The sequence below is a fragment of the Trematomus bernacchii genome, unplaced genomic scaffold (genome assembly GCF_902827165.1).
Source record: "Trematomus bernacchii unplaced genomic scaffold, fTreBer1.1, whole genome shotgun sequence".
Lineage (NCBI taxonomy): Eukaryota > Metazoa > Chordata > Actinopteri > Perciformes > Nototheniidae > Trematomus > Trematomus bernacchii.
This window is the reverse complement of record NW_022988050.1, coordinates 16,433,993-16,460,463: the sequence shown is the minus strand read 5'-3', so window position 1 is coordinate 16,460,463 and position 26,471 is coordinate 16,433,993. Positions and strand designations below refer to the sequence as shown.

The window sequence follows — 26,471 nt, the reverse complement described above, 5'->3', positions numbered from 1 at the left end:
TATGGTATTATATTATCCTGTTTTTATACAGGATTTTGTACTTTGTCGATGTTGACCAAATGTAGATACTTTAAATACTGCAGATGAATACTGCCTTATTATACCATATCAGCATGTTTTAACAAAGTTACTGTGACTGTTGAATAATTGTAGTAGAGTAAAAAGTACAATGTTTCCCGGAGTAGGAGTAAAAAGTAACGTTAAATGTTAAATGGAAGTAGTAAATTACAAATATGTCAATTATTTAAGGACAATAGTTTGAGACGTACATGACCTAGTCATTTCCACTACACCACAGTACACAGTTTGGTTTACATTGATTTGTATGTTACAGGACTGATATACAGTTATCTGGCATTTATTTGGCAAAATAATAGCATAGATAGACAGAATTAACTTTGGATATTGAAACCTTTTATTAACATTTTATGTTATTCTGGAGAAGTATGAACATTACTTTTACTAGTGATCCCACATTGTAGGAATACTCTGTTGCAAATATAAAACCTGCACTGTAAATATACACAAGTACTAAATATAATAGCATTAAATATGTATTCTTCATCAAATTAGTGACCCAATATAATATATTGTACCATGTTCCTATTACACATCCTTATACATACCTCATACTTAACATTAAGGCCACATTTTTTTATTGTACTCAACTTCTATTAATCTGCACACTTCTGAATTTCTTTCATTTTTATTTATTCATTCAGTCTCTGTCCTAAACTACTTGAAAATCAAGCACTTTAAATGTTATATTTTATAAATGACGCAACCTTATTTTTCAACAATTATTACCAATTGTATCAAAAGCTTTCCCTGCGAGTGTGAGTCTATTATAACCTCTATGTAATAAGTATGGTTACCTTTTTGGGCATTTCCATTGGGAAAAATGATGTTCTGAGAAAGTACTTATTGATAAAGCAAGACAAATATTTAAGGCTAAGGCATGTGTATATGATTTGTGTTTTCAAAAGAAAAATACAAAAATAAATCAGCAGAAAAATAAAAAATATACAATATTTTTGTGTTAATTTTTTTTAAAGAATAATAAAGTTTGTAAATGTCAAACAGGTTGAATTTGACCTAGATCTGAATATTACACACCCAAAGTGATTTTAACTTATTTCTGATTAATATGGACTTTTAAAAAATAACTGCTATGTTTTTTAATTGTCAACTCCATATTCCTCTTTGAAAACACAAAATAATAGATGTCAATTATGTTGATAAAAAAAAACTGTAAACCTACTTGTCAACCGTTTCTATAGATATCTTAGAAGTAGAAAATGACACTAAATGAAAAATGTCAAATGTAAAACTTGTATAATAGTGCATGTTCCATAATAAAATTAATACTCTTGTATTTTCTCTTACATTTAGAGATAAGATAAGATAAGATAAGATGGACCTTTATTAATCCCCGTGGGGAAATTCAGTTGTACAAGCAGCAACAGGGTAAGCGTGAAAAACAGGACAGCAAAGATTCACACAGATTAATAAAATAAAAAATAAAATCAAGAAAAAAATTAAAATGATAATAATAATAGTTAGGTACATAATATGCATTTGCTACATGATTTGGTCATAATGTTACAGTTTTTGGGGTCATCTTTATCCAGTAGTATCAATATATTCCACTTATGAACTCATTACATCCTTTTTTAACCCTCACCATGTTGCTGTAATGAAGTCGTCCGTCCCTCTGGCAATAAGGTATTATACTTTGAAGTCCAAACGGAAGTAACGTTGAGGCGTCAACGCTTTTATTTTTGAAACAGCAACCGGAAGCAGTCTATAAATGCTTAATCTGCGTGTAACTTTACGCTCGTACCGGACAGCTGCCACACTCTGGACTCGGACTGAGCCGAACTGTGTAAGTAAACCCACAATCCTCCGTTACAGCCCGCGAGCCGCCTAACGGCTACACCGAGCTGTACACAAACAAATGCTGTCCTAAAAATAATAATTCATAAGTATGTGATGTCGAGCACAGCGGTAATGGAGGCGGTAGGGAAATCGGTCGATGTTTCTAGGCCTGTGTGACAACAGTTTGATTCGCACAGGCAATAATTGTGTTTAAATGGATGTATTTACCACAGTGATATATACTTGTGTGGCTGTATGGGTCCATGATTAATAATGCAAGATAACGTCGTCAGTAATGGAGTTACAGCAGTTCAATTGCAGTGTAATGAAATGTTATACAGCTAAATGAATATGAAGGAATGTGTAGTGTTGTGGATTTCCCTTATCGATAGTGTAGATAAACATCATCATATTCCTTTAATATTATCTATATTTAAGACGTTTAAATCTCCAAATATTGCCATAGAACTGTATATTGAGCCTGTGATTTATTACCGTATTATGTTTGCTCCACTGGTTTACCCTTTATGTGCTTTTTTTGTTTGTATTATTATATGATATACTTTAGTAGTGTCTCTCTGATGTATATCTACTCAGTTAGTCGATAGAAATAACATGAATCAGCAGTTATTTTGATAATTGATTAATTGCTGTGATTTTTTTTAAAGGAAACATTTAGAAATGTGATTGATCCAGATCCTGTAACTGGGGGATTTGCTGCTTTTTGATTGTAAATGGAATATCTTAAGGATTGGTAAATAATAATGAAAAACACATGGCAGATTATTAACAGTAATAGCTGTTGCCATACTGCACGTCCATTATAGTGACTGTATTGGACTATATGTTTCACCTGTCATTGTGGAGTTTCTGCATTGTCATTTTATTTCAGTATCTGTATGACATTTAAACACTTTCCAACAAGAACATATGGTAGCCCTCCTAAATCATTTGTAGGATTAGTGTAGGTATGCGGTGTAAGAAAAAGCATGGTCAAAGGGGGGATGTGAGTTCCTTGGTAACAAAGTCTTCTTGATTTGAGAGTTTTTGAATGACAGTTTCCCTGTTCCTTGTCATTTGAATATCAAGCGTTTTCCCTTCACACACACACACACACACACACACACACACACACACACACACACACACACACACACACACACACACACACATTACACTTCCTGCTGATTGTATAGTGTGAACTTTTTTCAGGTATTTTCATTGTTTTTGAAATCCCTCCTCTGCTTGAATTGACATTGAAAAAATACCTTTTAGGATCTAAATGGCCACAAAGGTGCAACATTTTCAGTATCCTTTTAATACGTTGAGGTGTATTATCAGGCTTTCTACCAAGGCTGCATTGCAAAAACAAAAAATGTAGGCTGCATTCAAAGCCTTCTCCAGTTTTGTGTTTGAGGCGGTTCAGCTGGTCACCTGCTTGTTGCAACGCGTTTATTGTGAGAGGGAAATGAAGGTTGTTAAAGGCATGACTCGGCAGCTGGACAGTTACTCATTCATATGTTGTACAGACCTTACAGATACAGAGTATTTAAAACATATTATGACAATGTATATATGAGTTGAAATTTGTAGCCCTTTTTTGATTGTTTACGATTGGGTGATCGGAACATTTCTCACAACTCTATAGAAACTTTAAATCCTAAAAATCTAAACTTTTTTAAGATAAGAAAATACAATAATTTCCAAAATTCACAACACGTTTTTATTTAACGACATATTCTGATTTAATCCATATGTGCAGGCATTTAGCCTTTTAGAAACAACATTTTAGATTAGATCAGATTAGATATTTTATAGTACTAACATGTTTTTTTTTGTCCCAGCTGCAAAAAACACACGAGTGAAACATAAAAAAGTATTGAATACAATTGAACCTATATCAGCAATCTAACAACATTAAAATGACATATGCAGGATGTAGCCACATAATAAAACATGTTTTTCTTTCTATTTCTAGACGTTCTGACGCCAGACATTCAAAGCTTCTTTTAAAGAACTCAATAGAAGCTTCACATGCATAAAAACGTCATTCTTTACAGCCTTTTTAATTAAATTGAAATAAAGCTGAGGTAGGAGCTTCCTATTCATTTAATTTCAAATCCAACTGAGACGAAAACAAGATGTATAACCATGAAGTATTTTCATTAAGGTCATGTTATTGTATATGTGCAACCTCCCTGCAGGTTAATTAAAGTACGCCCATGTCTGTGAGTGGTTCTGAATGTGGCCCTGTCCCCCCCCCCCACAGCGTTCCTGTGATGCCCCAGGGCGGGTTGAGCTGCTCGGGGTTGCGATGCCTTATGTGGACCGACAGAATCGCATCTGCGGCTTCCTGGACATCGAGGAAAATGAGAGCAGCGGAAGGTTCCTGCGCCGATACTTCATCCTGGACACCAAACAGGGAAACCTGCTGTGGTTCATGGACAACCCACAGGTGAGGGAGCGTGTGTTTTGTGAGGGAAAGTGAATGAATGGGTGTGTGTGTACATGATTGACAGCTTCTCCCATGTGTCTGACTTTATAGAGACTCTTCTTTGGTTAGTCCGCACTGAAAACATCTGAACCAACTGAGCACACTTGTGTTTGGTGGTATTAAAAAGAGATTGTTAGGGCGCTTTGTTTTGAAGTTCAGACACATGTTTAGTGTTCACCGTCAGGTACAGTGATGAATTTCCTTCCTTCCAGGCAGCTATTATTAACCTCAGCTCACAATGAAAGTCAACTAGCAGGGACTTGCAACTTCAGGGAGTTCTGGGAGAGAATGCTTGCTTTAGTTGCCTTTATTTTTTCAGCAAAGTCAGGTCGTTTTCAGGCATGCAGTTAGGAGCAGTAACTTCTTTAAAAGCCTCCATGGTGGTGCTTTCAAGGACTCGCAACACCTGGTTGTTGAATGCTGAAAAGGATTTCATTTTGAGTTCAAAAGCTTAAACAAGCAGAACTAACTTAGTTGGGACTATTTTCATTGACGGATTAAAACATATTTGATACTCTATTGAATTTTGGGGAGACAATAAAGAACATTACCTGCCTTTAAGAGGCCATATTATGCTTTTTAGGGTTCTTCCTTTCCTGTAGTGTGTAACATCGGTTTTTGTGCATATAAATGGTCTGCAAAGGCTAAAGTCCCTGCGTTCCCTCCAGAGGGAGTTTCTCTCCCACACTCCCCCCGCCTTTCTATTGATTAGCGCTTAACACATTGTATGTGAGAGGCTAATGGTGTGTTTACAGCAGACGCAATACGAAGATTTGTTGGTGAGAACGGTTGACCAATCACAACAGAGCCGGCCAATCAGAGGCTAACCAATCAGAGAAGACTGGGCTCTGGTTTCAGACAGAGGGTGAAAAGAGGTGCTGCAGCACAGGCAGTATGAGACAAATAAAGAGCTTTTTGAACATTAAAGCATGGAGACATGTCCCAGTAGAGACACTACATACTGATATGAAACTTGTAAATGAACATTGAACTTTTATAAATCTAAACGAAATGAACACTGTGATGCATTGCCTTTAACTCTAAATCACGTCTTTGAAAAAGCTGGTATCAACTAAACTGCTACCCCCTCCCCCTCCATATTTGTAAACTAATTAAATAACATTTAAATTAAATGGCATTGTCAAACAAGCTTCAATATGCTCTAAACAAAGTAACAAAAGAATAAACCAAGAAACAGTTGGTAAGGCAGAGGAAGGTGGGGTGGATTAACATTTTGGATGAAACAGGAAGTTGTGGCTTTGTTGGACAGAACTACACCTGACACATATTTGAGTGCGCTTGGTTGAAGCTGTATAACTCACTTGTGTGAGGAGTTTGATAAGAACTTATCAAACACATGTGAGTGGTGTGACAGAAAACAGGAACCAGAACAGAAACCGAAAAGGGTAGTAGTATTTATATTTCCCACGGCCGGGGAATTCCCTGCAGGGTTTTAGCTGCTGCCAGTGGACAGATTATTGATTAAGAATGCTGATAACTAATAATCGTAGCTATTTTATTATTATATTCAATTATATTTGTAACAAAAATGTTTTAAATGTTTAGATTTCCTCTAATGTCAGGAAATGTGTTTTTCTTTTCGGCCTTTAGCAGTCACACGGGGAAATTAATACATCCAAATTAATGTGCAAATTCCAACTATACACTTCTTGTTTTATATACAAATATAGAAAATATTCTTATATATATATATATATAAAAAAATGAATATCCTACATTTTACCAAGCCGTAATGCAAGCTTTTTTGATGGAATAAGTAACAAATCCATTTTTGTTACAATAATGCTACCAATTTTACTTCTACAACTTCTACTAATATACATCTTTGTGTCTTTGTTTAGAATCTGCCTAAAGGTGCAGAGAAGGTGGGATCTCTCAAACTTACCTACATCTCCAAGGTAAGTCCCCTTTCTCACAGACACACACACATACATACATACATACATACATACATACATACATACATACATACATACATACATACATACATACATACACACACACATACACGTACAATACACACAAACGCACACTTTCAATTTCTTGGTGGAAGACAAAAACGGATGAAATTCCCTACTTCTTCTATGCTAAGTTAAGATGATGATTGTGTCCTTTCTGGATTCTGGCTTTGTATTTCTAACACATTTTGACTGAGTTTCCAGACAATCAGCGTAAGAAAATGTTAATGAATGTCACTGTAAAGTTTAACTCTACTCTTTCTCTCGTTCAGGTCAGTGATGCAACCAAACTCAGACCGAAAGCCGAGTTCTGCTTTGGTAAGTTCATCGTTGTTTTCTTCTCCCCATCTTCTTCTCCTTCCTCTTGTCTTTTGCTCACTACATTCTCCTTCTATCTTTGCATGTGTATAGACGGCAAATTTGCTACCTTTCACCCCACAAAATATCATATTCTTCTGCCTATGTTCCTCATTTAACTGAATCAAAATACAACTGTACACCTTCTTCATTTAAGTTGATCTGGTTAACTGAACAAAGACTAGCTTAATTGCTAGGCTTGCTAACTTGTGGTAAACACACTTTATTTAAACTCGAATGAAACAAAATAAAACATATTGGTTAGTTTTATCCCTGTTCTAACAATCAACAACTGTGGTTTGGCTGAATTAAACAAAAACAATTATATTCAGAGGCAGAACATTAAAATTAGTGAAACAAAAATCAAGAAATCTGCTTTTTTGTGTATGATTTGGCTAGGCCCCTTTAGCTCCAATGTAGGGAAATCTGAAGGTTTCAATATACAGTTATATTTGAGACAATAGTGTGCTTCCAGTTTGTGTTTGTCTCTTTCCTGTTACAACTTGACAATGACACAAAAAGGCGGCTCCATAGAGCAATGGTTTCCCCCTTTCGAGTGAAAAAGCTGTACTGGACTGCACTGATCCCTGACCCAGACCCCATCGAACACCTTTAATATGTATATAAAAGCCAAAACAGCTACACAAATGTCTGCAGTGAGTTCAAAATTGTCTAAAAGCTGCAACAGATATGTATGTCCATGTCCACATATGGGAGCAAAATGAAGATGTCCACATACTTTCCAAAGTACTTTTCCCTATTTTCATCCTCTTCCCATCTCCTCTACCCTTTTTTTCTCCAATCTCCTTCAATTCCACTCTTTATTCCCTTCCTTCCTTCCTTGTTTCTGCTATTCCTTTTCCTTTCTTTCCTTCTCTACCTCCTTCTTTTCCTCTCCCGTTCCTGGTTTATTTCCTCTCTTTTGTCCCTTGCCGCTTGTTGTTCCTCTGGTGGTCCACAGTAGCTGTTTGTCACTCAATAGGAGGAAACTGTACAATGACCTGATCCCTGCATGTGTTAACGTCCCATCCAGATGCCCTCACACTCACACTCACACTCACACTCACACTCACACTCATCAGGTCAGAGTCATTGTACAGTTTCCTTCTTGCTTCCTCTGCCTCTGAAAATAACCAAACTGTATTTTTAGTTCATGATTTGCATGAAGCTCAGGGGATTTTTCTTCTTCCTCTTGTGTTTTTCACTTTTGTGTTTCAAAGTTAGAAGCAGGTGACAACCAACACATTGACATTTCTCTGTTTGACTTTCCCCTTCTGCAGTTATAAATGCAGGAATGAGGAAGTTTTATCTGCAGGCCAACGACCAGCAGGATTTGGTGGAATGGATCAGTGTTCTCAACAATGCTACCAAGATTACTGTGAGACACACACACACACACACATACATACATACATACATACATACATACATACATACATACATGGATCAATAGGTGACCCTGTTTCTCCTGCTGTTGTACGCCACTCTGTCTTCTGCCTCAGGGTATGGCAGATGGAAAATTACCCATCAGGCTAGAGAGATGAAGTTCAGTTCAGGCTTACAGAGAGTGTGACAGAGAAGATGGGAGCTTTCATATCCACCTGCAGCTGTTTGTGGTCATGTCTGGACCTTAAAAGTTATTCAATATTTCATCATACTATATTTACAGACGTGGCCACAACCACTAACGCCCACCATGGGACGACACGTCTCCGTTTCATTAAATAGCGCGTGATGCAGGATATGAAATGTTTGCATCTGCTACTCCTAACCCTGCTATTAAAGGGTGGAAGGAAAGAAAGAAAACACTCACTAAAACAACAGTTAACTGACATACAAATATTTGTAATTACTCAGAGGTTAAAACTATCATAAAGGACTTTATACATAAAGCTTGAAATTGCCACAGAGCGCTGTGCTCAAAGTTTGAATTATTTTAAATTTGGCCCATTTGCCACTGACAAGTACATTTACTTAATAGTACTTATTTGTATGTAGTGTCTCTACTGTGACACGTCTCCATGCTTTAATGTTCAAAAATATCTTTATTCTTCTCATACTGCCTGTGCTGCAGCACCTCTTTTCACCCTCTGTCTGAAACCAGATCCCATTCTGCTCTGATTGGTTAGCTGGCCGGCTCTGTTGTGATTGGTCAATCTCTTAGAGATTTCTCGCCCTCTCACTTACAATGTGTTGGGGCTCTAGCCAATAGAAGAGTGATTGTTACATAGTGATGTCACTTTGTAATATGTAAATGAAATTGTATTTGTATAGCCGAATATCACAAAACAAAAATATAATACAATTCAAGATGGAATGTAAAACAGAAAAAGAAAAAAAAACACTGAAATAGTAGGACCATGGAACATTAATAAGTTTCAGGATGTTTCTCCTCCTGAAAGCTGAACCAGCCCTAACTATATACTTTATTAGAATATATGATGATGATGATGATGATGATGATGATGATGATAATAAGACCAAATCAAAAGGACTCCATCTGTAAGCTTTGCTGCCTGTACCTGTCCTTGAAGGCATTACTACAAATATAAACCACTTTAACCTTCAACCCTTTGAGGGTATAAAAAGTGTGTTTGACGGACAGGACTGTTGTTTAACTTCCGGATGTTTCTTTAGGTGCCAAAGCCAGACGAGGGCCAAACAACTGCAGAGACTACCCAAGACGTTCTTGGAGCCATGAAGCAGGTCTCCTACAAGACTGAAATTATAGGAGGAGTCCCAATCATCACAGCTACCCAGGTAACTGAAGTTACCTACTGTAACTCCAGCTTCTATGAGTATAGGCGTAGCCCTCTAAGGCTATCGTAGAGACTACGGTCACACTTTGTCCAGCGATAAAAAAGGGGGAACAAGGGCAGCTCTGCGTGCAGACAGGCAGGAGAGCGCACAGCTGGATCCCTGACATCACTCACTCTGACAAGACACTCAGTACAGAGTGTGTCAGAGAGGGGAAAAAAGGGAACATCCCTCTCATAAGATGGGAAAAAGGGCCGCTCTCTGCGTGCCGAGAGGCGCACAGCTGGATCCCTGACGTCACTCACTCTGACAGGACACTCAGTACAGGGTGTGAGAGGAATGGGAGACATCCCTCAAATACAATTGAATAAACGAACAGGGGGAAGACCAAGAAGCAGCAGTGCAAATGTCTTCCACTGACAAAACAGCTGAGCTGCCATCTCCTTGGATCCGGAGACATGACGGAGCCACAGAGAGGGCAGACAAATCACTCACCCTTTTTGCTGATGTCAGGGCTAAAAGTAATGCTACTTTGGCTGACAAAACCTTGAGGGGAACCTGATCTAAAGGTTCAACTGGGGCTTTACTCAGTGCACGAAACACCAAAGCCAAGTCCCACTGAGGCGCCAGTGTGCGTGACACAGGTCTGAGTCTCCGTACTCCTCGCAGAAAACGGCTGGGTGGCTGCTGATCGCTCCCTCCGCCTGGGAGAGAGCGTCCCCGCGCCACGGAATTTCCCACGGTCTGCCTGATAGCGTACGCTGTAGGCATGGAAACCAAGACGCTCCCGTGCGCTCTGGGGCTATCAGGACCGCTGATAGCCGCTTCTCCCGCACTCGGTCCGGGAACCGAGGGGTCAGCGAAACTGGTGGGAAAAACGTATAACAGCACATTGGGCCACGGCCGATGTGCGAACGCGTCTACCCCCAGAGGGGGGTGATCCTGCGCTCTGCAAGCCCCTCTGTTCAATTCGCCGGGAATATACATTGCTCTGATGGAGAGCAACGTGTGTGCGCGCCCAGAACAGCAGCCGCCTGGCTGCGTTCAGAAGCTGCGCAGATCGTACTCCTCCCTGGCGATTGAGGTAGGCTGCCGTGGCCTGTTGTCTGTGCGAATCAATGGGGCGAAGTGCTGGAATACTTTCCAAAACGGAGAGCAGCTCCAGCACATTTACCTCTGAAGCGCAGGCGAATGAACCACCTCTGGAGTCTCCTCCTGTGGAGGAGACCCAGGGGGATCACCTCCGTCATGCTGAGCAGCTGCATCACGGAGAGGGCTGTCACCATGCTGCGGGTGTGACACGCCGGAGAGGGCTGTCACCATGCTGCGGGTGTGACACGCCGGAGGAGAGCTGTCAGTTTCTCCACTCTCTGCCACGAGAGCCGCACTCTCATGCTGGCTGAGTTTAATTCCACTCCCAGATAAATGATTGTCTGAGAGGGAAGAGGACAGATCTTCTTCCAATTTATGAAACCCAGGCTTGACAGATGCGATACGAGATGTAACGTCTGTAAAGCGACTTCCTCCCTGGAGCAAGCCAGCAATAGCAGGTCGTCCAGATACAACCACACTCTCATCCCTCCTCTGTGTAGCGGCTTCAGAGCCTTCTCTACACACTTTGGAAAAATGCGAGGAGCCAGGGAATATCCGAACGGCAGACGGTTGTCTGGTCTGATATTCCCTGAAATGAGAAACGCAGGAATTTCCTGTGTTTCGGGATGATGGGTACGTGGAAGTATGCATCCTTCAGGTCTATGGAAGTGCACCAGTCGTCCTGGTGAACACATTCCAGCAGCTGTTTGATTGTCAGCATGTGGAATACTGACAGATCAAGGATGGGTCTCATACCCCCGGTCTTTTTCGGGATTAGAAAAATAACGGGAGTAAAAACCCCTGATTTTCCTCCCTTTGAGGAACCCTTGAAAAAGTATTTTTCAACAGGAGGTCCTGCAGCTCTGAATGGAGCGCAAGACACTGTTCCTGGGAGCGCAAGACACTGTTCCTGGGATGACAGGAGTGTTTCCTGTATCCCATTGAACTGTGGGGGGGGGGGGGGGAAAGAGGTGAACTGCAGAGTACCCTCTGCTGATCAGCCTGCTCATCCATCTGTCCATCAGACATACATGCGCTGCCACTCTGAGAAATACTCTGAGAGCGGGCATACATGCTTGTGCATGCTTGCGTCATGGTGACGAACCACACGCCTCCACACGCTGCGTTTCACTCCGGCTCTCATCATGCGGCGCGTACACGCTCAGGGGATGAGTGGAGGTGTGTGCAGTGCTGTCCACACAAGGCGTTATAACGGCACTCGTGGGTTTATTATGACCGTGTGTAGGAGGTATATCTGGGACAGAGGAATGCCGCGAGCTCTGCAGTTTATTAACCGATAGGTTAAAAACAGCAGGCTTCTGCAGCGAGCCCTGCTGGCTACTAACCGATAGGTCAGAGGCAGCTGGCTTACACAGGGTGGGGGATATGTGAGAAACAGTTGTTACTGATGACACCGACAAACTGTTGGAAAATGAAACGTTTTTATTTTCTTCACAAAAATCCCCCCCCAAACCGTCAGTATCGGCCCTGCTTCTTCGTAGGCTCTCGCGGAGCAGACCAGGAGCGGGGGTGCCTCGATCCCCTCCGACTCGCCGCCGGGAGACCCTGTCTCTCGGGTGGCGGAGGAGTGGAGACGTGGGACGGAACCACCACCGCGGCCGCCGAAGGGCGACCCTGACGCCGTGGCTGTGGGTGCTGCGGGCGCTGCTGCTGCTGTTTTCATGGACTCCACCATCGCGTGGAACTGGGGTCCGAACAGCCAGCCCGTCCGGGCTGATTGGAGCATCCAGCAGCACTTTCCTCTATCTCCTCCGAAGCCTCGGAGGGCATGGAGGGCTGCTCTGATAGTCTCACTATGGAGTTGTTTGCCGCTACAGACGCCTGGAAGGCACACTGGTGCATCCGGTCAGTCTGGCGGACGACAACCTGGTCCCCGGGGGAGGAAAGCAAGGGACGCCGTGCGGTGACCGTGCTGGCCATGCTTCACCACGAACAATGCCGTCAGGTTCGGCTCCAGGGGAGGCGCGGTCGGAAAACCAACATCTGTCAACCCCTTAGTGAGAGGGACGTATGAGGACACCGGAGCCTTCAGGCTCCTATAGGGGCCGCCGCCGCTCCCTCCTGGTACTTCCGGATGGCCGGGAAGTGTGGCCAGACCGGGTCACTCCTGACGGTCTGTACCCGGGAGAAACACTCCTGCCACCGGCAAGAGAGCTCTCCTGAGCCGGAGGAACGAGGAGACTTCTCCAGGCGGCTGCCTTTTCGATGATCTCCGGCAGTTCCTGCAGGATCCCGCCTATCGACGGCAGAGCCGTGATGGCGGAAAGAGGGACCGCGGGTCCCGCAGCCGGGCCAGGCCGGCACCGGGCTCCATCTCTGTCTCCTCCGTCCGGGGGAGAAACGGGATGGAGAAAACCACACGGTGATCCGTGGATGGAGGCGGGGTAGGGGTCATCCGACTCCTGCCCAGCACTCGGATCCAGGAACTCAAGGGCTTGGTCCACGGAGTAGGACTCTGGACTGGCCAATCATCCTCCTCGGCCGCAGTAGCGAGAGCGTCTGCTCTTCGCTGTCTGCGGCCAGAGGGAGACGGTCACAATGACAATGAGCACATGACACGTGCTGGGCGAGAGCTGGGCGAGAGCTGGGCGAGAGCTGGGCGAGAGCTGGGCGAGAGCTGGGCGAGAGCTGGGCGAGAGCTGGGCGAGAGCTGGGCGAGAGCTGGGCGAGAGCTGGGCGAGAGCTGGGCGAGAGCTGGGCGAGAGCTGGGTGCTCCGACCCCAGGCAGGATTCGCATCGTGAGTGCCGGTCATAACTCATTATGAACCCCGTCTGGCATGAGGAGCAAACTCTAACACAACCCTGTGTACTCATGTTTAAGGATCTTTTTCGAGGTGGCTCTTAAAAGAGCCTTTACTCTTTAGTGTCTCTACAGTGCTTCAGTACCGGGGTGCTGTGGGCCTCCTTCCTATTTATACCGGATGTGAGTCCGAAGGTGGGGCCCACCTCGCAGGTGGGCGTGGACTACAAGTGTTTTCAGTGCTGCGCGGGTGCGCAGGGGATTACCCAATAGCGATAGCCTTAGAGGGCGAAGCCTATACGAAATAGAACACTCACACTGCTGTTGTATTAGCAGCTGTTAGCAGGTCCGGTCCTGTCAGTGTTGGTATGCAGCCACACACATCCGACACGCTCCAACACAGACCAGCAATGGTTGGAATTTGATGACTGGAAGCCTAGGTTGCACCATCAAGGATTTAAGTTAAAACGTCTTAAAATAACAAAAAAAAACTGTTTGAACCCAACTTTATTGATTTGAACAGAAATTAAACAACCAATCTGTAGATTCTAGCTTATCCAAATAAATAAATGCATTTGCATGCTGTCAGCTGGGGCATTCACTTTTGGCTTCTCTGTATTTCCTAACAAAATGCTACACTCCAGGCTAACTAAAAAGTCAGTAGCTAAATATTACTCATGATGACTCAGTAGAACAACTCTAATTTATTCTCTTTTGAGAAGTGCAACACAGCCAAATAATATAAGATTCAAAAAGTGGACAAGATCACCTATGTTCATCAGTCCATCTCAAAAAGGCAGCCATATTAAAAGATACTCTTCCTCAACAATAGGTTTAGAATAAAACTTGATCCCAATTTTAAGATTTTTTTGTTGCAGCATAATTCAATTGAAGAGTACGAACTTATTACATGTTTAAAGACAGGTTTAAATGTGGTCTTTCTTTGGGATTATAGCCTTTGCAGACCATTTGCATGCCGGAATTCTCCACTACAGGAAGGGAAAACCCCAAAAAACATAATGGGGCCTTTTTAAACCGTGAGCTATTCACATTTTTAAAACTAAACCTTGTTTGTGCAACCCAGACATAGAGTTTTAAAAAAAAAAAAAGGTTCATCACGTGTCTTTGCTAAACAATGCTAAATCAGTAGAGACAAATTAAGAAATGTGATGTTCCCCATTACAAAGAGATGCTAATGTTGCACCGTACTTGCTGAATGTGCAAATAAGAAGCTTTTTTAAATTGTAAAATGTTTTGTTGTATGTGTGTTTCAGGAGCAGGGGGAAGGGCATACCGAGGGGGAGCGGGGAGGTTTGAAGAAAGGTCAGAATCAGCTTCCCTACTTCCTATCCAGAGGAGTGCAGGACCAGGCCATCAAGGCCGGATACTGTGTCAAACAGGGGGCTCTGGTGAGGCCACACACACACACACACACACATACACACACACACACACACACACCTCTGCTGACACAGCAAAAACAATATTCTTGAAAAAACTAAAATAAATGGATTAAACTTAACCAAAGAAATGGTAAAGCAGAGTATGCTTGAGGACCTTGTGATTGACAGGTTGCTACTATTCGGTTGTACTTAGTTCCACTCTCTTTTGACACTTCTGGTTCCTTAAAACCAAGATGGCAGCGGCCAAAGTGCCAATCTCAAGGCTTTAAAACCTTAGTAACCAATGTGTGTACACTTATGTTGATAATTCTGCTCCTCTTCCTCAGATGAAGAATTGGAAGAGGAGATACTTCATGCTGGAAGAAAACGCTCTCAGCTACTACAAATCTGACCTGGTGAGACAATATGTTTTTTTCTTTCTTTTTGAATGAACCAATTGTTAAAAAATGATCATGTTACAGCAGTATGCAGATTTGTGCATGTAGCTACTAGCCACACTCACTGTTGGCTTACATTACACTTAAGCATATACACACACACACGCGCACACGCACACACACTGCTTACTAGTACTGAGGAATAAAACTGTGCAAATATAACAATTGTGTGTGTGTGCAGTGACTCTCTCTGCACTCAGTTAGATGTGTGTACACGCAGCAGCATGTTTCCTGAATTCCTCATGGAGAGATTAGCGACTCCTTACGTGTGTGTGTGTGTGTGTGTGTGTGTGTGTGTGTGTGTGTGTGGAAACTAAAGTCTGATATGAGAAGAGAAAATCAATGCAATTTAGCTAATCAGCATGTGGGGATAGAAATGTAATAATAACTAAGTAGTATATAAGTGGCCTCTTTTTTACCACCAGCAGTTTTGGTTGGATTATGTGATGATATATACTTTGAGAAAGTAATAATTAGTCCAGGGTTAGAGATCCTTCTGTATATTATAGAGACTTTTATCTCTTTGAGTATCGGACATGGTGTCAAACAGATCATTGAGCAGGAATGCAGACCAGGAATGGTTTTAATAAAGTGTATGAGCTTAATATCTAATGTGTACAGGTGCCTACTTATAGTTTCAAGTGGGTTTTTGCAAGGCAAGAGGAAGCATGGAAAAAATATGTTTTATTTATCAACACCAGAGGCACGTTTTCTTTGATATAGAGCTCTTAATCAATCGCATTTTCTTCCTTTTAGTTTATGTATTTATATTTATTTATTATTTATATTTATATTTTAATAATTAATTTGTATTTGGCCCAATATAACAAATGTGCCTCAGGTTGCTTATCCTTTCCTTAGACTGTTGCCACTAAGTAGGAATCCCCCGCCCACTTGAAAATGTTCACTGTGTGTTCTGTGCTTTCAACATTGAGCAGCAAATAAAATAAATAGCGTAAAATATAATCACCACGGAGCTATGCAACCAGACACACATCAGGACGCAGTTACATAGTTAGCGTATCTTCTATTTCTCAGAGGAACAATAATAAGTGTGAGCTGTATAGCTAGCTCTAATGGAAGATGGAACTTCCTGTGATATCTCATAAAAATAAAAGCTGGCAACTAATCAAGCAGCAAAAATGATGAAGCAGTTTAGGTGAGGAAGGGAGATGTCATTTTAAATTCATATACTACTGTACAAAACAAAAACTCATTATGGCTCTATTGAGCTTTTTGGGGTTTCCCTTTCCTGTATCAGTTACATAGATTTTTGCGCATGTAAATGGTCTAAAATCCATTGGACTCCTTTGCTTACTTATGTCACATAATTACATCACTACATAACACTCATGGTTCTATTGGCTAGTGCACCAACACATTTGACGTGATAGGCTAAGGGGCAGGCCAGCTAACCAATCAGAGCAGACTGGGCTCTGGTTTCAGACAGAGGGTGAAAAGAGGTGCTGCAGCACAGGCAGTATGAGAAAAATAAAGAGCTTTTTGAACATTAAAGCATTGAGATAAGTCACAGTAGAGGCACAGAATACAAATATGAACCTGAAAATGAGCAGAATAAGGCTCCTTAAGTATGCTTTTTAATTTAATTGTCTGTGCGTTTTACTTTGGAATCACCATACGTTATAGTATGCATGTTTTTGCTGTTGTGAAGTCTGTATGTGTGTTTGTGGGTGTAATAGTTATCTCTTGTGTTCCTTGCAGGAGAGAGAGGCCCTGAGAGTCATCCCTCTGAAGGAGATTCACAAGGTGCAAGAGTGCAAACAGAGGTCAGTGAGTTCCTGTGAGGCGTTCATGAATCAGTGCTGCTGCTGCCAGGCCTTCACATGGCAGCTCATTAATAACCGTCTCTGTTCTGCAGTGATCTGATGATGAGGGACAACCTGTTTGAAATGGTCACCAGTTCCAGAACCTTCTACATGCAGGTAACACACATGAAGATAAATCTGTCAGTCAGTCAAATGTATATCGAGCCTTTCGTAAACCCAAGGACCAATAGTTTACATCTTTGTGTAAAATCTTGTTTTTTTTAGCCATGCTAGCAAAGTGTTTCTTGTTCCATCTGCTCTGCAATTCAGTACTCACACTGAAATAATGTCAACAACTATTGGATGAATGATGGAGATAAAGTTTATTACAAATCTTGACGTGGTGATCCCCTAACTAACTAACTCACTCACTCACTCACTCACTCTTGTGAATTGTCTCTACAACTATTTGATGGATTGTAATGTAATTTGTTCCACAATAAAATGTTCCCCTCAGCAAAATTGAATTAGCGAATGTTAGCATGCTAACACGCTACACTAAGAAGATCATGATAGACAGTACGCATGCTGTCCTTAATCAGCCTCACAGAGAACACAGAGATGTATTGTTTTTATAATCTCAGCTTGGAATTTCACTTAATGTTTCTCTCTCAGGCTTTTAACACTGTGACATTATTAGCACTGCAGTAATAATACTATTTATGCATTTACAAATGACTTTTCCTAGAAAAACAATTAAACATGATCCCATCCTGTCTTTCTCTCTCCCTGTGTTTCAGGCTGACAGTCCAGAGGACATGCACAGCTGGATTAAGGCCATCTCAGGGGCCATCGTAGCTCAGCGAGGCCCCGGACGCTCCGCTAACACTGTAGGTACACACACAATGGAAAACACTGTAGGTACACTAACAAGGGAAAACACTGTAGGTACACTAACAAGGGAAAACACTGTAGGTACACACACAAGGGAAAACACTGTAGGTACACACACAAGGGAAAACACTGTAGGTACACACACAAGGGAAAACACTGTAGGTACACTAACAAGGGAAAACACTGTAGGTACACTAACAAGGGAAAACACTGTAGGTACACTAACAAGGGACAACACTGTAGGTACACACACAAGGGAAAACACTGTAGGTACACTAACAAGGGAAAACACTGTAGGTACACACACAAGGGAAAACACTGTAGGTACACTAACAAGGGAAAACACTGTAGGTACACTAACAAGGGAAAACACTGTAGGTACACACACAAGGGAAAACACTGTAGGTACACTAACAAGGGAAAACACTGTAGGTACACACACAAGGGAAAACACTGTAGGTACACTAACAAGGGAAAACACTGTAGGTACACTAACAAGGGAAAACACTGTAGGTACACTAACAAGGGAAAACACTGTAGGTACACACACAAGGGAAAACACTGTAGGTACACACACAAGGGAAAACACTGTAGGTACACTAACAAGGGAAAACACTGTAGGTACACTAACAAGGGAAAACACTGTAGGTACACTAACAAGGGAAAACACTGAAAAGAAAACGTGTATAATAAAAAAGCAAAAAAACCACTTGAGGTATACTTATTTAAAAATAAATATATGTAGGTATCCTTAAAAAATGTAGTTATCCTGTCAAAAAAAAATTCAAAGATAGTGAGTAACATTTTAGTAAAGAAATAATGTTATACTCAGTAATAACATAGGAAATGGAAAGATATACTATATATTTGACACTTCTGGCATTAATATTGAACATCTTTAAAAGGCATTGAGCCTGCATTATTTATAAACCAAGAGCAAAACCTTGTACTCAAAACTGAAGTGGACTCTAGTTAGAACTTGAGCATTTACATTACTCTTTTCGACCCCTTTTATTTGTGTTCTTTTCAATTTAACAGCGTATAGTATGCACAGGACCATATACAAAAGGGCAAATAGCAACACATGTAATGTCACAAAGATGATATTAACAAAAACAATGCATCTTGCTTTATAGTTTTTTAGAAACCATCCCTCCGATTGGTCAGCAGTGTCACTACACTCTGGCCCAATCCCAAACCACACCCTACCCCCTACCCCTACACACTCCCCCTCTGTGACGGAGTGACACTCGCAGCTCAACGAGGCTCCCTCCTGTCAGATGGAGGGAGTAAATACAGCGGCAAGCTTTGGGACAAACTCCCCTCTCTCCGGCAGAAACAGGAAATGCCGTAACTGTACTGTATGTAACAACGCTTTCAAATCAGCATCTCTTAGACAACAAATTAAAATGAATAACTTAGTTAACTAAAATAAAACTCCAAACATCTTTAATTGTGTTACTTTTTTGTAAAGCTCTTTTAGTTTTAAACCTGATGTTTATAAGCTTCTTAGTTTTTGCAACAGTCTGTAAATATACACAACTTTATAATAAAATGCACACATTTACCTTTTTCTAGACTAACCACAGGTACGATCCTAAGTTAAAAAAATATGAGGTTATCATGAGGTTGTTAACATCGCAGTTTCAGTGGATGTTTGCTGGAACTACTTTTTAACAGCGTGTTTCCTGACGGACACACACAGCGTGACTCCGGTCAGGTAGAGACCGGTCTCAAGTCAGCACCGCTGCAGACTCGCTGTTTGAGGGCTTGATAGCCCACTCCCCCTCCACACCGCTCCACACTCGTTGGTTTGGAACAGCACTTAATGTGGCCGACCCTCCGCGCGAACGGAGGGGTAGTGTGTAGGGCGTGGTTTGGGATTGGGCCTAAATTGTCTGGTCCAATCACTCGCTTGTTGTTCCAGTCAAGTAGCTCCATCTTGTGGTGGGAGGATGTACTGCAGTTCATCAAGATTTAAAACAACACAAGGAACATTTTGATTAGATCACCTTTATTCATTCAGAGAAAAATCCATTTGAACCTCAATTTCAATCAGACATAATTTGTATGATGATGATGATTGTTTTCACAGGATGATAAGTGTTTGTTTCCTCGCACAAATTGTCTCGACACATCTTACACTCTGAACTACTATTTATGTCTATTCTACACAAATGCACACACACTCACTCAAACACACTCCCTGTCTTTGCTGTTCTTACTCTCTCTCAATCTCTTCACTCTGTTCGAAGAGTTTCCTTCAAAGAACGCACAGTTAAGTCGTGGCTACTCACGGTTTGAAACCCATGGGAGATTCTCTCTAGTGGACAGGAAAAAACTCCCCAACAGCTTTACATTTATTATTATGTTCAGTTCATGTAATATTGAATGATGTTATATTCTAACCCATTGTATCCTATAAAAAACATCCCCCAAAGCACTGCATCTCACCTGTATGCTTCCAACTGTGTACTTGATGTGTTGAATTAATAGTTTTACAATTAAAAGGTTAATAATTTTACTTCAGAGAAAAACTAAGTATCAGTATCCAAAGTAAGTTGTAAAATGGCCAGTCGCAAAAGTGAACTGCAGTCAAAGACATACTGTTTATTAATATTGAACATATTTCCAAATTGCACCAAATTCAACATTGCACTTTCTTGCCTTCCCAGCAATGACAATGACATATAGACATGAAACATATGACAACATTTGAATGGGTTTCATTACACTTGTTCCTTGGATATTCCTCGCTGCAGTCAGGCCTCTGGATGGCTGTGTGGTGTTTTGGAGAGCAGCTCCTCACATGACTGTAACCGAGCTGTGCTGTAAACTGTTTTCAGATCCGTCAGGCCAGAAGGCTGTCCAGCCCTTGTATACCGAGGTATACGCCATTCTGCAGTGGTGAATGCAGCACGTATGTGACCCAGTCCCCCCCCCCCCGATCCCTTACCCAGCAGTAACCCGCTCACTACAGGAGTTCTCTGCTTCTGTGTCCCACTGAGGCCCTTGCATTTTTACAGTTAACTCATCATGTTCATCCATCCTAAAGCTACTGACAGATACCCCAGGAGTTTGCTTTGCAGTGCGGTCGATTGACAGTATTTGAATATAAGATTCAAATTGAACAGTTTTCTTGACAGTTTGCTCCTCAAAATGTCTTGAAAACAAAAATCCTAAATGATGTGAGTGCTGCATGAAGTGTTCCTGGTTTTTGACATTTGATCTGAGTCCAGGTATTTATCCTCGTTGGCAGATGTGCTTGCTGAACTCTGATGATGTTTTTGTGCCTGTATGCTGTTTGTTGGCAGTATCCTCATCCTCCATCATAGCCCGCCCCCCCCCCAGACATCATGCTTATAATTGTTTAGATTAACACACTGGTCCATCAAATCCTACAGTAGCCTCGGAGATAAAAACAGCTTTGGTGTTGGATTTTTTAAGTCTGATCTTAAATTATTTCCTGTAATTATGATTTAGAAATATTTTGGAAAAAAAGGTTTTGGTAGGATTATATATTTTTCTTAATTTATTTACACCTGGAAAAAATAAAAAAGTCCTTTCTATTTGGATCATGGGTTAGTGGTACACTTCAGCCTCTAGTGGTCATAATAAGTATTACAATAACAAGATGTTTATAAAATGGGGAAAAATTATTATTCTGGAAAAACTTTTTTTTCACAGATAAAAAAATCCAATTCAGGAAGATAAACCTGATGAAACATGTGTATGTATTCATTAGCCGTACATAGGATAGAAGCCAATTGAAATCAGACCTAGAAAATGAATCGCAAGATTTATTTCTGATTTGCCTCATGCTATTGTTCATCCCAGCTACACATCTTTTCAAAAACACATTTTAAACTCGCTTTACGTTGACATCTTGGCATCATAATTAGAGGCAATCCACATAGGACTAAACCCCATCCTTTCCTTATAACATGACCAATCATCTCTGAACTTTTTAAGTCTTTCTCCTCTTTCTTCCTCCCTGTCTCAGATGTTTTCGATGTTTCATGTTGTGTGTCATATTCACGTCTTAATAACATTTACAGCATACCTGAATCCCAGCGGAACTTCCACAATTCATTATGAGCTTTTTCTTTTTTCCCGCTAACCCTCTCTGTATTTCCTCTGTGTGTGTGTGTGTCTGCTTTTCAGAGAGTAAGGTGTGACAGTGAAGTACTAACCTTCCCCAAATGAGCCCCGCTGCCTACTTCCTGCCCCTCCCACCGCTGCTCATCGTCCAATCACCAAGCCCCACTGCCTCTCTGCTTCCTTAGCAACCGCTGTTTGATCTTGCCCTGCTCCTTGGCAACTGCAGCATCACTCGTTCGTACGTGTTGCTTGGAACTGCATGGACATTGGTGTCACAGTAGCATTTCACATATTTTGTGTGACGCCTAGCAATTAAGCTAGCTGGTTAAATGTCCTAACTGGAATTATTTACAACTCTGTTCTTTCTTTACTAATATATAATGTTGTCTAACATCTAACCCATACAACCTGCATGTTACATTTTTCTGTTCATACCAATAATGAGTGTCATCACATTTGAAAGTATTTTAGGGAAATGTTTCCTTGATCACCAGAAATCAAATTGATGGCAAAAGCTCGGATAACTGCTGTTAATAAGGGTCGGATGATTATGATGATTATTATACTGCTTACACTATTTTGAATTCTAGTTTCTCCAGATCCTAAATGTTCTCTTTTATAACTACACCTAAAAAACGAGGGGCATATTTCACAACATTTTGTTTTATTTAATGTGATAATGGCAGATGTAATCGCTGCAGAATATTGCATTTAGATCAGTTTACTATAAACTTTTTTTCACTATGCGATTCTGTCTGCCACTGGGTATGATCTCATAGTATAAAAAAGGCAGAAAGTAATGCTTCAACCATTGCGCAACCACAACAGCACAAAGAAAAGACTTTCCCTGGTAGCTATCTGGAGCTGCACCCAGTTTCCAAAGACCAATCTTTATCTTTATGGCAGTTACTTTCCTAGTGGAAATGGTGGGTGTCGGAACAACCAAAGTAACTGTGGACAACAAAATGGAGTGTCCTGTGCAACTCTTTTCAAGTGAGAGTAACTAGCCTTTGCTCCAAGAGTTGGTAGAATATAAAAAAAAGTCTTTGTCAGGATAATATTTTATCTGTTTTATAAAAGGTACAAAAAAAAGTTTTGAATATAGCGGTTGTGCACAATACAACAACAAGATAAAAAAAGATGGATATAAAAAAAGGTTAGTCAGAAAAATTGTGTTTGGTGACGTCATCTTGCAATACATAAAGCTTAGTGGTTGTGTACATCTCAAATGTTGTCACTAGTAGCATTTAGGCTCTGAGTTTACTGGTGAACAAGGTGACGATAAGTTCCTTATTTTGACTTGATTTCTTTTTTTCCTTACATTGTTCCTCTCACTGCACTCCTCATCCCTCCAGCCTCCATCCATTGAGCCATCGCTGTCTTCCATCCCTCCATCCATCACAACCATCTTCCTCTTCCGCCTCTCACTTCTTCTTCTGTTTATCTCTCCAGGAACACAGTGGCAACTCCTCCCCAATATCAACATCCTCCACCTTTTACTACCCCATCAACACGGATCTACCCTCCCCAGAACCCCCCACTGGCTCCTCACCAGCGGGCCCTCAGCTTCACTCTGGACCCCCACCACCAGGACAACTTCCTGGGTCTGCTGCCGTGGAGGCTGAGCGGCGGTCCGCCCTCTGCGCGCTCCCGCCTGTCGCTGCAGGAGACCGTGCACTCCTCCAAGTAGCAGAGGAGGATCAGTCACCATGGAAACGGCGCAGCGAAATCGCCAGGCAGGAGATTGTCGGCAGCGACGGTGACGAGGAGCTGAACGGTCGCACCATGGAGAAACCTAACCTCCAGATGACCCTGATCTGAGGACGCTGAGGTCTCTAAAGGAAACACTCACTTCCTCCTGAGCTCCATGATTGGCTCCTACAAACCTTCCTAGGATCTTTGGTATGTGTGTGCACACGTGGAATAGGACCTGCTGTTTTCTTTCCTTCACTATCGTCTTCCCCGGATATTATTTACACATTGTGATGCAAGGAAATCAAATTGTAGATATTGTTTAGTGACGTTTTTTCAATGTTTTAGTAGCGCTCATTAACCCCGCTCATCGCACCATGATGGGCTGGTTTCATGAAGCATGTTAGAGACAAACCAAAGTTGTGCCGTCGTTTCGTGTCGTTGCAGCAGCAGCTTCTTCAAACTCTGGAGGTGTGACTCCACTGAGACCCTGACTAATCCGGCTTCTCAGTTTCTTTTTCAAGACGATCTCGCTTGATGCTGTAAGCTCTTTCATTCTAAATTTCCCTTTTTCAAATGTGTTATTGTCTCTTCTCTCTCGCCTAATGTAGAAAAGGTATTCATGTTGGTGTTATGGCTCTTTAAAGCTCCAAAGTTTAAATTCACAGAGGGTGCATTTCTGCTTTTCATTTTCATGCCCAAAAATGGTACCTTTGTTGACAGATGATGTCTTAGACTTTTCAAAAAATAAGGAGAAACAAACTCATTCAAACAATGTGTTATTTTTGATAATGGATTTTTCACAAGCTAATAGTCAAATGTATAGCAAAATATCTTCATGTCAGTGTACTGGCTGCAGTCAGTGGATTCACTTGTTGAGGTGAGGTATTTCTGCACATAGCTTCTGTGTGTAGTTCCACTTTGGAGAGTCTAACATGTAAATCCCTGCACTATCCAATTGTAATGACCTCACTCATTAAGTGTTAAAGTGCACCATATCAAATAACATATATCTCAAAGACAACAGATGCCAGTTTAAAAGATTAGATTATTTTAAGTCATTGCCTTATACTAGAAACAATGTGGGATTTAAATCAGCATTTCTGAAAAGAAAAACCGTTTTGCATAAAGAATTAGGAACTTAAACACTTTCCTTTAATATATAGGAAATCATAGATCACCAACTATTTTCATAATCAAAAAGTGGTTTAGAGTGATTTTTGGCCGGTTTATAGACCAAATGATTAATCAATCAATCATCAGATTTAATCATGAAAATAATCCTGGTTGCAACCCTAAAATGTATCAACGACTTATGTGGCTTTAGTAAAAGAGTTTAAGAGCTGCTTTTATTCACCAGCGTTACTCACCTCCTGCACTGTGTCACCGTTCCTTTGTAACTCCACCAGATGTTGACGTATTTGTGTTAATAATCAAAATTGTTCATCTGTTAAATATTTTTTCTGGACTTTTGGGAGTTGAGAGCCAATGATTTACAGACGTGTTCCTGTTTTGTCATGTTGGGCTGGTTGTGGGTGTTTTTCAGTTTGTATTGATTTTATTATTCACAGTGATGAGATGCTTTCTAAAGGATGTGTTGTTTACTGACTTTTATGAACACGTGTGCACGGCTGCATGCACACAACCCCCCCACTGCTGTGTTCCTGTTTGACAAAGATGGGTGAAGTGCCTGCGTTGTTATTTCTAAAGAGTTGATAAAAGATTTGAGCTGTTCCCTTTTTATTGTGATTCTAAGACCATGTGCTCCGTTTATTAAAATACATTTTAAAAATTTGTTATAACTGCATGTAGGTGTCTTTCTTGCTAACAGGTCGATTGACGGAGAAGCAGTGGTGCAAAGTAACTAAGTACATTTACTCAAGTACTGTAATTAAGTGCAATTTTGAGGTAATTGTACTTTACTTGAGTATTTCCATGTTATGCTACTTTGTACTATTATTCCACTACATGTATTTAGTACCTTTTAGTTACTTTACAGATTTGGATTTATGATGTGAAATATAATCAAGTGTTAAATCAGACTTTAGTTCCACCTGGAGTAAATCCACAAGCTACCCTGCAGTATACAAAGTCATTCAAACTAGCTGCACCTTTACCAGCTTTGAGAACACTTTCATGATCAATCATTATAAAACATATCATATATATTATTCTGCAATGGACCAATCTGCACAATGACTACTTTTACTGTCGCTACTTTCACTATATTTTGATGCAAATACTTATGTACTTTTACTTGATTAACATTTTGAATGCAGGACTTTTACTTGTAACAAAGTATTCCTACACCCTGGTACTTCTACTTTTACTCAAGTACAAGACCTGAGTACTTCTACTTTTACTCAAGTACAAGATCTGAGTACTTCTCCCACCTCTGAGCAATTGTTGCTTTCCGTTTCACATTAAGAGGTTGTGTATGTAACTGTACTGTGTGTACATTTCTAGAAAGGACCATACAATGTTAAATATTTGGCCAAATGTTTAAAAACATAAAAGCACATAATTCTTTTGAATAAAGACACTTTTTCAGATTTGGTTGTTTATTAACTACATTTAAATTGCATGGAGGATTTGACCAAGGACGTGTGGAAATGCGTTATCGGAGAAACAAGCTAAGCTAACAATTACAGTTGTGAAACCTTAAAACCAACTGCAGTCAACAGTGTAGAAAGTGTAAACTAGTTCCATCAGGAGAGACTTATTACAGTAAACTTTAGTGAACATGTATCGACATGTGCACAAGATTATAGAAATGTGAATGGGGACGTGTCTTCTTACAGACTTGCGAAAGAAAAACAAATGTTAGTACATTTTCAAATAAATGTGCCTTATTTAGTAT

General features: G+C 41.0%; 1 protein-coding gene across 1 annotated transcript; it reads left to right on the top strand.

Annotated features, from left to right (window-relative positions):
* Positions 1–1,794: 1,794 nt before the first annotated feature.
* On the top strand, positions 1,795–25,413 carry LOC117473481 (pleckstrin homology domain-containing family A member 1-like). Its single transcript, XM_034119070.1, has 12 exons — positions 1,795–1,885; positions 4,148–4,333; positions 6,235–6,291; positions 6,624–6,669; positions 7,989–8,086; positions 9,346–9,468; positions 14,593–14,727; positions 15,048–15,116; positions 16,881–16,945; positions 17,038–17,101; positions 17,725–17,814; positions 23,372–25,413. Exons 1-12 carry the CDS (start codon positions 1,811–1,813, stop codon positions 23,738–23,740), a joined length of 1,377 nt encoding a protein of 458 aa, XP_033974961.1. The 5' UTR covers positions 1,795–1,810; the 3' UTR covers positions 23,741–25,413.
* The last annotated feature ends 1,058 nt before the right edge of the window (positions 25,414–26,471 follow it).